The 12,639-nt window shown below is 42.1% G+C and overlaps 2 protein-coding genes across 4 annotated transcripts in view; both read left to right on the plus strand.

Annotated features, from left to right (window-relative positions):
- LOC123801781 (adhesion G protein-coupled receptor E2-like) overlaps nt 1-7,478 on the plus strand; it is a 34,101-nt gene extending 26,623 nt beyond the window's left edge. The window contains exons 14-19 of one of the 3 annotated variants that reach the window (XM_045812018.2): nt 68-134; nt 543-634; nt 1,837-2,005; nt 2,090-2,200; nt 4,599-4,769; nt 5,077-5,298. In XM_045812018.2, the coding sequence (XP_045667974.2) occupies nt 68-134; nt 543-634; nt 1,837-2,005; nt 2,090-2,200; nt 4,599-4,724 (565 nt within the window). In that variant the 3' untranslated portion in view covers nt 4,725-4,769; nt 5,077-5,298. Of the gene's footprint in view, nt 1-67; nt 135-542; nt 635-1,836; nt 2,006-2,089; nt 2,201-4,598; nt 4,770-5,076; nt 5,299-7,071 lie in introns of those variants that run through there. The other 2 variants (XM_045812020.2, XM_045812019.2) reach the window with 2 other exon arrangements.
- A 3,151-nt stretch (nt 7,479-10,629) lies between these two features.
- The window catches only part of LOC123801777 (adhesion G protein-coupled receptor E2-like), a 40,281-nt gene continuing 38,271 nt past the window's right edge, over nt 10,630-12,639 (plus strand). Inside the window, exon 1 of the mRNA XM_045812013.2 lies at nt 10,630-10,871. Coding sequence (XP_045667969.2) covers nt 10,736-10,871 — 136 coding nt within the window. The 5' untranslated portion in view covers nt 10,630-10,735. The remainder of the gene's footprint in view (nt 10,872-12,639) is intronic.

Below are 12,639 nucleotides of genomic sequence, written 5' to 3' on the forward strand. Positions count from 1 at the left end.
TCTATTTATCAATCCTTTATCCACAAAGGCCCATATTTTCTTGAATCTCTTCCCATCTCTCTCTTAGATGCTGGCTCCACACAGACAAAGGATTCATATGGACCTTCCTTGGCCCCGTCTGCACCATCTTCTCCGTGAGTAATGGATGACATCAGAGCAACCTGCCTGCCCAGCTGAGGGTCATTCAAAGACCAGGTGTATCAGGAGGGTGACAGGCAGGGTGAACAGTCATTCCAGTTGATCCAGGACTGAGGAGGGGCTCCCAGGAGGTAGGAATTCCCATTGTAAAACCAGGACTAAGGTATTTCCTGAGTTGTGGCACTTTCAGTGCTAAAATTTGGAATTCCCATGCAAACTTTATTGAAGTGGTCACTTAAGTTACAGGACAAAAATGGGCCTGAGTTACTGGGTGCTTGGTCTGCTTTTCTAGGACTGTTACAAAACACAAAACCTTCTTCCCTCCCAGGTTAGGAGCTGGTTGAGCTAGGACAAAGCTCTGCCAGAAGTGGAGTGTAGTTAATATGCCTGTGGGTTTTCTGCAGATTAATTTGGCTTTCTTCCTGATGACCGTCTGGATTGTGAAAAACAAGCTCTCTTCACTCAACAGCGATGTGTCCACTCTCCAGAACACAAGGTGAGGGTGGGTCAGAGATACACACCAACCCCCATACTGAACATTATCCTCATGCCTCCAAGGCTCTGGTGTCCCTTCCCAGGGCTCCCGAGGGGACTGGAAGAGAGAGGTGCAGCCACCCTCCTTGGCCGACCCTTAAATTCTGTGGTTTGCTGCTGACACCCACGCCAAAAACATCCCATCCATGCACAACCCCAACAACAACTATTTCCGCTGCAGAGAGAATTGACTTTGTTGTGATAAGCAGGGATTGCTACCGTGGGGCCATGAAAAAGATCCTGAGAACATTCATACCTTTATAACACACTCAGGAAATCCCATAACAGTTTTCAGAATGAGCACACCCATCATGCCCACGCCTTCGTGCATGCTCTGCCCTCTGCCTTCCCCTTCTCTGGCACCCGGTGAACTCAGCTGCATCAGCCACATGTCACACACCTAAGAGTCTGGGGACGTCCTCTGCTCTCCTCAACTTTGCACAGAGTCAATGGCCTCTCTTCTGGGCAAAGCATGCCCTGGCTCAGATCGTGGAGAGGGTGAGGACAGGAACAGCCCTGGATGGAAAGAAGTATCTCACTTCGCAAATGTTATCTGTGATCATTTGTTTTTGTCTTTCCACTAGACTTTAAAGTCTGTAAAAACAGAAGTCTTTTTTTTTATTAATAATTTTTTATTATGTTATGTTAGTCACCATACATACATCCCTAGTTTTCGATGTAAAGTTCCATGATTCATTGTCTGCATATAACACCCAGTGCACCATGCAATACGTGTCCTCCTTAATACCCATCACTGGCCTATCCCATCCCCCACCCCCCTCCCGTCTGAAGCCCTCAGTTTGTTTCCCAAAGTCCATAGTCTCTCATGGTTCATTCCCCCTTCTGTTTACTCCCCCGTTCATTCTTCCCTTCCTTCTCCTACCGATCTGTCTTCGCTGTTTTGAACTCCCTAGCCCCAGCCTAGAGCCAGGTGCACAGAACATTCAATAATGTCAGTTGAACAAAATTGGAGATCTTCATGAAACATCATGATCTTTTTGAAACTCACATTCTGGAGGGATAAGGTTTCTTTTTAGGGAATCATTGACAGTAAAGATCAAAGTTGATCGCAACTCAATCAGAAGCATCCATGGAGAGGACATGAAACCAGCCCCGGTGGTGTTACTCTGGGTGTATCATGACCTCCTTTCTCCTCCCACCCAGGATGCTGACATTTAAAGCCACAGCTCAGCTGCTCATCCTGGGCTGTACGTGGTGCCTGGGCGTCCTGCAGGTGGGTCCAGCTGCCATCGTCATGGCTTACCTCTTCACCATCGTCAACAGCCTGCAGGGCATCTTCATCTTCCTGGTGTACTGCCTCCTCAGCCAGCAGGTACCACTGCCCGACTCCCACCCAGGGCCCTTCCTGTCCTCACTCCCCTCAGTGAGCTGACCCAAGCATGCTTTGCCTCTGCAGGTCCGGGAACAATATAAGAAATGGTTCAAAGGGATCAGGAAAACCAAAGCCGCGTCTGAAAAGTACACTCTTTCAAGCGGGACCATGTCTGATGCCTCCAAACACAGTGAGGTAAGATTATGCAGTGTTCCCAGAGCACTTCACTAACCCATTCACTTGAGAAGCTCATGCCCACCTCACTGGCCAACCTGGGTGTATAGCAGGTGATGCTCTTGGATGGTTCACACTTAGTTTACCCCGCGACACACCTCAAGGCCCTTCCCTGTCTTGAAAGGAGGTCTTCCTATACTTAGGCTCATTGAGGTTTCATGCTCACGTTGACCCTTGCACATGACTGTCCTCTTTCCCCATAATTGTAGAGCACTCACTTTGTATGACATGTTGCATATGGTTTCTTTTTTTTAATGTTTTTTTATTATATTATGTTAGTCAGCATACAGTACATCCCTGGTTTCTAATGCAAAGTTCGATGATTCATTAGTTGCGTATAACACCCAGTGCTTTCTAATTGTACTTGATGAAGATACAAAAGATAGATACTTATAAGCAGAGAAGGAAGTTTGATTAGCTAAATAATTAGGAACTGATGATCTGGAGCAGTGGTAGACAAATTGCACAGTCACCACCCACCCTTTATCAAGTCATTCTGGAAAGAAAGTGAGACTCACAGGGTTTATGTTAATTATGCAAGGTTTTCAGCCTCTCTACTTCCCCCAACTTCAGGACCCCCTCACCCTGCCTGGCAAGTCATCTGAACATCTCTCCCCCACTTGCTTGTCCTCCTTCTAAAACTGTTCCTTCCCAAATGCTCTACTCATCAAAATCTCATCCTTCGAACTCTCTCTTCTTTCCAGCAGATGTTCTTACTGACTTCTTCATATAGAAAACATGAGTCAGCAGGAAGAAACAAGGTCAATTTTGCACTCTCAAAAACACCAACCATTTGGCATCCTGGTCATTGTCTCTTCATTCCATCTTGTCACCACAGATAGACAAAATATGCTTCCTACCTTTTATGGCTAATCCCTCCATCTGCACTCCTCCTGACTTCTCAGTAACTTCACATGACTGATCATACACTTTCTCTCTAATATATTTGGTCTCATGTCCTCATTAGCATCCTTTCCATCTGCACTGCAATATATTAAATCTCTCTCTGACTCTGAAGTATTAATGTTGTATATTTGATTCTTCCCTCTTCTTCCTCCAGATGTTCAAACCTGGATTTTGCCTCCATCGTTCTACCTAAAGAGCTCTCTCTTAGGCCTTCAGTGTTCTTCACTTACAAATATCTTTTGGTCCTCTTAGCTTTCTTGGCAGTACTTGGTAGTCTTGGCAGTACCGGATGCTGTGTTTGCCTCCTCCTTAATACTCCTCTTGTGTGTCTGGCTTCTATGTCTCAACAGTCCCTGGAAAACTTGCTATCTTTCTACCTGAGCTTTCTTCATATCCTTTATATACCGACTACACTACCTGGCTTGGTTCTAAAAACACTTCTATTCTCATAGTTTGGTACAAGATTTTATGATGTGTGTAGATTAATGTTTAGGAAAGTTAATGAGTACATTTAAAAGTGTACATCATGAGTGCCTTTGTGAAGGAGGAAATAATGTATGTCTACATATGCCAGTGTTTTGGAAGAGGCAGCATCAGATGTAGGGGAGATTTTTCCTACTTTGCTGTATATATACATTGTTAACATTATTTTAAAAAGAATATTCACATATTTGTGCTTGGAAAAATAAAAAGAAAATTCTAAGTTGCTACAAAGTACAAAGAAAGAAATTCACATGATGCGGATAACTCTCTACTTTTCACTTTAAAGTGTTCACCTCTAGAAGGGTCTTCTCCAGATTGTGGGGGCAATGCACAACTTTTCTTGGTGTGTTTAGATTTTCCATACCCTTTACTCTCCCAGCAATCTCTTTCCCTAGAAATCATTAATCCTCCACAAGCCATAGACTATCCTTTGGATCTGGGTAAGGAGGAGGAATGAACAACATCCAGTCACCCACAATATGATCTCCTTACTTCACTATGTGGAAGTGCCTAGCTGCTTCCTGAAGCAGACAGTATATACACTACTTTTCCCAATATGCAAACCGCCCTGAAAACAAGGCCCTCCCCACAAAAAACCTACAAAACAAAGTCCCAAGCAGAAATCCCAAACTGACCTTCTGGCGTACTCTTAGGGTGTTTTACAGCTGGGAAGTTCAGTTTGTACTGGCCTGAGTTCAAATACTGGCTCAGCTATTTGCTGTTTATTACACTGTAGACAAACATTTTATATCAGATGTCTTAGCTTCCTCATTTCAAAACCCTCTCACTATCCCCCCTGACTCTTTCCAGCACAGCTCCAGATTTCTCCCACCTGGCTCCTCCAGGACCCCACCCCACTTCCCGCCATCAGGCACTCATTCTCTCATCAGGACCCCTCAACCACTCTGACCCATCCCTCTGGCCCGCAACAGTCTCCCCCATTCTCCGACTCTCTCCAATTCCTTTTCAGGCTCATTCTTCCAATTCCTCACATCTCCCACATGCAGAATTCCTACTTCCCAGCTTCACAGAATCCCCAGCACCCAAGCCTTGGAGTACTGATCATGTTTCTGGATTCCTGGCCACGCAATACTGAAATTTCAATTCCACGTACTGCAGAGTCACAGTCTCCGATCTCCAGGTACAGGAGGCAGGGGTTTCTGGTGCCCAGGATCCTCTAGTCACAAACTTCCTGTTCCCAGATTTTGAGGATTCCAACTTCCAGAAATCAGCCACAAAGGGCTGAGTCCCAGCTAGGGAAGGTCCTCTTCATCCAGGGAAGTGCATACCGTCTTCTCTGCTAGCTATTAAGTGTATGTAGAAGAAAAAAATGTGACAGAGGAGACAGTTCACTTGAAGAATAAGTGAACAGGTGCTCACAATGGCCCATTTCCTACTCTCTGCTTTTTCTTGACCAAACTTTAATCAGGCCTCTCTCTTTCCTATAGGCCCCTGAATTCTGCTTACCCTCAAGTCTGAGCAAGTACCAAAAAAGTGGAACATGCCCTCCCCATCAGCCTCTCCTGGGAATTGGCTGACCACAGCAAGACCCTCTTTTTGTCACAACACACTGATAATTTCCCCTTATTTGTCCAGCTTCCCCTCCAAAGATGCTGCTTATTTCTGTTTGCTTCCTCCTTTACCCTATAAAATAAAAATATCTTTCTGTATGATTTTGAAATGTTCATGGGTTTCTGAGATCAGAATGTTCTCCCTGCTGCAATAGTCCTTCTAAGTAATGTGTTTCCTTATTCAAGCCCAGATTTAAATTTATTTGACATAAAATACAGAGATTTGCCTCATAACATCTGTACAAACAAAACCATGGCATTTCTTAATGCGTGGTATTGTTCCAGGAATAGAAAATGAGTCAATGAAACAAAATAAAGGATACGTCATGTATAGCAATGTGACATTCCATAAAAATGATATTTCAAATCAGTGTGTGAAACATTGCGTGTGAAGTCAGGGAAGTCACAGATTCTCTCAATAAATGGTGTCAGGACAACAGGCTATTCATTTAGGACAAATTACTTACTGAACAAATTCCAGGTATATTAAAATCTATCAAAATTATTCGAATATTAGAAAATGAAGGACAATGTCCTAGGCAAGAGTAAAGCAAAATTCATGTAGTCGATCATTGAAAACCTGGACAAAAATGAAATTGTAAGTTTATGGAAACAGCACGCTCCATGTCGTCTTTATTAGAATTGTAATAGGATTGATATTTACCCTGTTACCCATGTGAGCATGGACGTGCAGAATCATCAAGTGACACGGGTTTTGCAAGATACCCCTGCCCACGATGGCCCAAAACCACACAATGAACAGGGTGTACAAGTCATCCAGGACCCAGGATGGTGGGTGACTATTTGGTGCATCTCAGTGTCTGTCCCGCCGAGTCCTGAGCTAGGCCAGTCTGTTAGACGTCAGATTCCAGTTTGGAAGGGGCAGCTGCTTTGTATCTGGTTAATAATGCATGTGCTCCTCAGGGTCCTGGGGCTCCTTTAAGGATGAGACAAGGGTTGAATCAAGAGGGACTATGACTAGGGGCTCCTGGCTGGCTCAGTCGGTAAAGCATGTGACACTTGGTCTTGGGATGGTCACTTCAAGCATCATATTGGGTATAAAGATTATTTTAGAAAAAAATAATTTTTTAAAAAAGAGGCAATACAACTATGATTTATGAGCATATTTCAATTAAAATTTTGCATCTAAAAGGAGAAAGTTGGCCTTATTTCCTCTGTTAAAACCCCATCTGGTGCTATTGGGTTTGTTCTTTATTCTTTTATCCCTATGAAAATGGATGCTCTTGCTCTGGGATAATATTTATCTCTTGACTTTTGAAACTAGGAAGTTTCAGTATTCCCTTATTGACCAGAATAACCTTGGAGGCCTAAAATTGTTGGTAGTGTCCCTTCCAATTTAGCTGCTCCTCGAATTCAAGTGAATATTTTCTCTTCTTCCTTTACCCTTCTTCAAAAATAAAGCAGGCAACAAGGTTTTCCAGGGGAAAAAATGTTTATGTTGACAAAAGACATTGTATTCAGAGTCTGAATGCATGTGACACAATAAGAATTTTGCATTGTTTAACAAAAGATATCTAGATATAGATACATATATACACACCTATGTATTTTTAATGCCCTGAAGTCAGTAAGAAAAATACAGTGAATAAAATAAAGTGTGCAAAAGATAGGAGGATAGAATTCACAGGGACCATCGTGGAAATACAAAGACATATGAAAATTGCAACAACACTGTTAATGAGATACTAATTCATATATTAAGATAAATTGTTTACTCATCAAATTGGGGAGGTGGGGAGAGGAAAATATTTGATAATGTATAATTTTAAGATTCCAAGACGTCTGTAAACCCTAAGCCTTCTAATAGTTAAATAGAAACTTAGAATTGTAAAGTTGAAATGTCCTTTACAGATCACCTAGACTGGCTGTGTCATTCTACCAATTGAAGAAGCTGTGCATCCTTCAGAGAGACTGGTTTATATTCTTGACATCTTTGATATTTTCTTATCCATGAATATATAATGAACATGCCTTCCTGACAATTTTAAGTTCCTGTGTCTTTCTTCTATTAATTTCCTTCTAAATGAGATACATGATTAACTAGAGCCTAGAGGTCACTGAAGCCACAGATCAACAAAATTTTTCATGTTAAAAATGAAAAATAGGGGCGCCTGGGTGGCTCAGTCATTAAGCGTCTGCCTTCGGCTCAGGGTGTGATCCCAGAGTCCTGGGATCGAGCCCCACATCAGGCTCCTCCGCTATGAGCCTGCTTCTTCCTCTCCCACTCCCCCTGCCTGTGTTCCCTCTCTTGCTGGCTGTCCCTCTCTCCATCAAATAAATAAATAAAATCTTTTTAAAAATGAAAAATAAAAAAAGATATGATAGCAGCAGTGTTGATTGCATGTGGAAAACAAGTCGTCTCCTATGGCCCTTGGGTAATTTAATACATTCTCATTACATAGAAGAGTTGCAGACTTTATTACAACACAAAATGTATATGCTCTGTAACCCAGTACATAAACCACCTAGTCTAAAGAAACTTAAAAATGCTCTCCTTGTGGTAATTTTGAGACATTCACTGCAGCATTATTGTAGCAATGGGAAACAGGAGGCCATCTAAATGTGCATAAAAAAGGAGAAAAGCAAAATATATTTCGTAATCTACGTATATGCAACAGCTGCCAAAAAGAAAGACATGGATTTGTATACAGTGACATGCAAAATCTCTCCAAATATTGTTGACTGAAGAACAAGTTGAGAACAAAGTATAGTAGGGAAAACTTTATTTTAAAACATCACCATAGCTAAATTATATATAAACATTTTATATACAAAACAAAAACAGCACTCTAAAATATAGAGACAAGGAAGATAGAACAGGGACCTTAGGACTCAAAAACTATGCAGTGGCAAGTCCCATGAGTTTGTGTTTGGCCTCATCTTTCCCAGGCTTGAAACTAAAGAGGCTGGCAACTCAGAAATGCCAGCAGGTGCAGTCAACAAAAATATCCCCAAGAAAAGCCAATTCTCCCTATCCAAAGGACCAGGAAAGGGAGCGCCTGGCAAAACAGAAAATATTTCAGCAGTAACTACCCTATTCCAACCAAACGGCAGAGAAAAACTGGCCCCACATTTATTTTCATCAGCCAAGGTCAAGTCTGGAAGCCCAGACCTCTACCCTTGCCCAGTTGTGATGAAGCATTCCTCCCATCCCCTGGGGTCATGGCAGAGAAGGAGGTGGGACTTTCATCGTGTCAGTAGAGGCCGTGTGGGGGCAGTCATAAGGCATCCCTACGATCCCACGTCAGGGCGATGGACACAGAGGCTTGACGGTGAGGGAGAACTTCAACTCCACCAGGAACAGCAAGGTACCCCTTCCACACAGGAGTAGCAGCGGGCAGAGAGGAAAATCTGCGTTCCCACCCTTACTTGCCAGCAACAACATGGCCACTCTTCCCCCCACTCCCAGCCTGATGTCAGAAGAGTCTGCCAAAACAGATGATTTTAATAAAATCCAGTTTCGAAACACAATACCATAAAGATCAAGGAGACGATTTAAAAAAATCATTGTCATACCAAGGACCAGGAAAACCTCAACTTGAGATGACACAAATGTTAGAATTATCTGACAAATAGTTTACAGCAACCATCATTAAAAAAAATGTTCTAGGGCACCTGTGTAGCGCAGTCGTTAAAGCGTCTGCCTTCAGCTCAGGGCGTGATCCCGGCGTTCCGGGATCGAGTCCCACATCGGGCTCCTCCGCTGGGAGCCTGCTTCTTCCTCTCTCACTCGCCTGCTGTGTTCCCTCTCTCGCTGGCTGTCTCTCTGTCACATAAATAAATAAAATCTTTAAAAAAAATGTTCTAATGAGCAAACTTTTCTGAAACAAATGAAAAAACAGAAAGTCTTAGCAAAGAAACAGAGAACTTTGATAAAGAAACAGATGATTACAAAGACCTAATGGAAAGTTTAGACCTGAAAAATACCAAAAGTGAAATGAAAACTCTATTGGATGGGCTTACTAGCAGAATGGGGACAAAAGAAGGGAAAAAAATCAGTGAACCTGAAGACAAAACAATAATTTATGCAATCTGAATAAGACAGACAAAATAAACTATAAAAAAAAATTTAGCGTCTCAGGGACTTATGAGACTACAGAAAAATCCAATATTTCTGCAACTGAATTCCACGAGACTCTTAACTCTAGGAAACAAACTGAGGGTTGCTGGAGGGGAGGTGGGTGGGGGGACGGGGTAACTGAGTGATGAGCACTGCGTGTTATATGCAACTGATGAATTATTGAACTCTACATCTGAAACTAATGATGTACTATATGTTGGCTAATTGAATTTAAATTTAAAAAAAATGAATTCCACAGGGAGATAGAGAAAATGGAGCTGAAAAATTATTCAGAGGGAAAAAATTATTAAAATTTCTCAAATTTCCAAAAGACAAAAACATATAGATTCAAGAAGCTGAGGAAACTCCAAACAGAATCAACTTAAACAAATTAGGGCCAAGATACATCACAAACTTTTGATAACTAAAGACAGAGAAAAAAATCTTGAAAGCAATGAGAGATTATGATACCTCATCCCTAAGGGAACAAACATTTCAGATATCAGCTCATTTCTCATCAGAAATCATGGATACCAGTGGAATGAAACACAACATTTTTCATGGCGTGGATGAATGGATAAAGAAAATGTGGTGTCTATATATATAATGGAAACTTATATATATATATAAATATTATTCAGCCAGTTACAAAATAAATAAGTCATGGGGATACAAAGTACAGCATGGTAACTACAATTAATAATATCATATTGTATATTTGACAGTTGCTAACAGAATAAATCTTTGAAGTTCTCATCACACACACACAAAATTTGCAACTACGTATGGTAATGGATGTCAAGTAGACTTATTGTGATTATTTCACAATATATACAAATATCAAATCATTATGTTAAGCAGTCAGTTAAGCATCCAACTCTTGATTTCTGCTCAGGTCATGATCTTGGGGTTTTTTAATCCAGCCCCATGTGGGGGGGGGGTGTCCGTGCTCAGCAGCACGTCTGCTTGAGATTCTCTCCCTCCCTCTGCCCTTCCCCCCACTCACACTCTTTCTCTCTCTCGTTCGCTCTCTTTCCCTCTAAAATAAAAAAGCACTGGGTGTTATATGCAACCAATATATCATTGAACATTATATCAAAAACTAATGATGTGCTATATGTTGGTGAATTGAATTTAAATTAAATAAATTAAATAAATCTTTTTTTAAAAAACTGTCTTCTAACAGATACTAAATAGTTAATTCTGTTGACTCTGATCCAAGGTCTTCATGGGGTAGAAAGACCAGCAGAGTAATTCTTCACATTGGGAAGTTCTTATAATACAGAGGACCACATCTTCCTATACCACAAAGATTTAAAAACATCCTTCAAGGAGGCTTTCAGTACAAACACCAGTAATGCTACGCAAATAACTTAAAAAATAGAAGTGGAGTTTCTGAGACGTTAATCACAAGACAGATTGTCGGGAAAGAAGGATCCAGACCAGTGGTTTCCTATGGCAGCTCCACTAGAACCCAAGTCAGACTTAAAACAGGAAGTCTTTATAACACACACAGACCAAGACCAGATGTCCTCTGTGCCCGGGCTCGCGGGTGTCTGCACCATGACAAACAGAAGTCCACTGCTGCCGGGTAGGTAGAATTACAACAATAATGACAGATAACTAAAGCTATCTGGAAACTGTCTATCCAGTTAGAGAATATTCTGTGTTCTTGATCATCTGTTTTGTCCTCCCACTTTCTCTATAAAGGACAAAAGGAAGAGATTTTAGGAACGATATTGGCTCATTTATATTGTCTCAAAGGAGAAAATAAGTAAAACTTACTCCCGGAGCCAACCCCACAGAGATTTCTCATTTTACCACATATATTGGTCCAGTTTCTCCAGAGAAACAGAACCAGTATAAAGTGTGCGTGTGTCTGTGTCTGTTTGTGCATGTCTGTGTGTCTATCTGTGTGTGTGATGGAGAGAGGGGTGAGGGAGAGAGAGAAAGAGAGAGATTCATTCACTTTAAGGAATTGGTTCATGAGATTGTCAGGCTGGGAAATTGATATTCTGCAGGGCAGGCCAGCAGGCTGACTTGATGTTACATCTCAAGTCTGAAGTCAGTCTGGAAGCAGAATTCCCTCCTCAGAGGAGGAGGTCAGTCTTTTTTCTCCCAAGGCCTTCAACTGATTAGATGAGGCCCACCCACATTATGGAGGTAATCTGCTTTACTCAGAGTCTACTGATTTGTTAATCTCGTCTAAAAAACACCTGCACAGCAATATCTAGATGAGTGTTTGACCAAATATCTGGGTGCTGTGGCCCAGCCAAATTGATACATGAAATTAACCCTCATACTACCTATACTATTTTTTTCACAAGAGTACATAATCAAATTATCTGAAAACTCTAATGAGCTAAGAAGAGCATCATCTCTTAGTCCATAGGCTTTGTGTGGGTCATGGAATAGTTGAAAGGGCAATAACAGTGCATAATAGCAAGGACAGCTTAATGCTGGTTAGTCTTTCTTCCCCTTGATGCTTAGGATAATACCTGTTATGGAGCAAGTTAAATGTTCCTTATATATTATCCTCATTGGTTGTAATTTGTTCCCTGATTTTTGTGAAAATAGCCACATTTCTCATCATCTGATGTCCAGAAGATGATTATTTTTAGTACTGGGCACATTTTAGGAAAATCCTATAAAGGGATTGAGATATGGAAAGATTTTCACAGGGTTCATTGCCTCCCATGAATGGAATGACAGACTCTAACAGGTGGACAGGTGATTGCTGTAGGGTAGATTCCTTCACACCTGCCGTGGTTTTCATACCATGAAGCCTGTCTGGTGACTCATCACTCAGGACCAGACTGGGAGATAAAGGGAAAGGCTGTGCCCTCAGTGCGCTGTAGCAGGGCAGGAGCTCACTTGGAAGGAACCATAGAGCTATGGGTGCTGCACCGGGAGAGGCCACCCAACCAGGAGATGGTGGCTCCACCTGCTGGTGCCTTAGTTCTTACCCCTCACCCATCACCAGCTCCCCCTCTTGTGATTCCTGGGCTCCCTGCCTGGCCAATACCACTGTCCTGGGACTCAGACTTAGGGCTGGCTGACTCCCAAACCCATGCTCTTCTTCTGTGCCCCAAAACATGTGGATCCTGGAAGAGAAATCCTCAAGGTAGATTTCTGCCATCGCCAGAGAACAAAGGACCTGGCTATGGGCAAAGCACGCCAATCTGAGGACTTTGTGCTGCAAGATTTACCGCCTCCATCGGGACAGGCTGGAATTTCTAAGTTGTGTGCCTGATATCAGCTGTCTGTGTCTATTCTGTCCCCTTACCCGTAACACAGAGGCTCTATGAGGGTGGTGTCTGATAGTGACTGACTCCTCAGGGAGTCCTTGGAAAGGGAGG

This window comes from Ursus americanus, chromosome 14 (genome assembly GCF_024610735.1).
Source record: "Ursus americanus isolate L20-20 chromosome 14, mUrsAme1.1.p, whole genome shotgun sequence".
Classification (NCBI taxonomy): Eukaryota; Metazoa; Chordata; class Mammalia; order Carnivora; family Ursidae; genus Ursus; species Ursus americanus.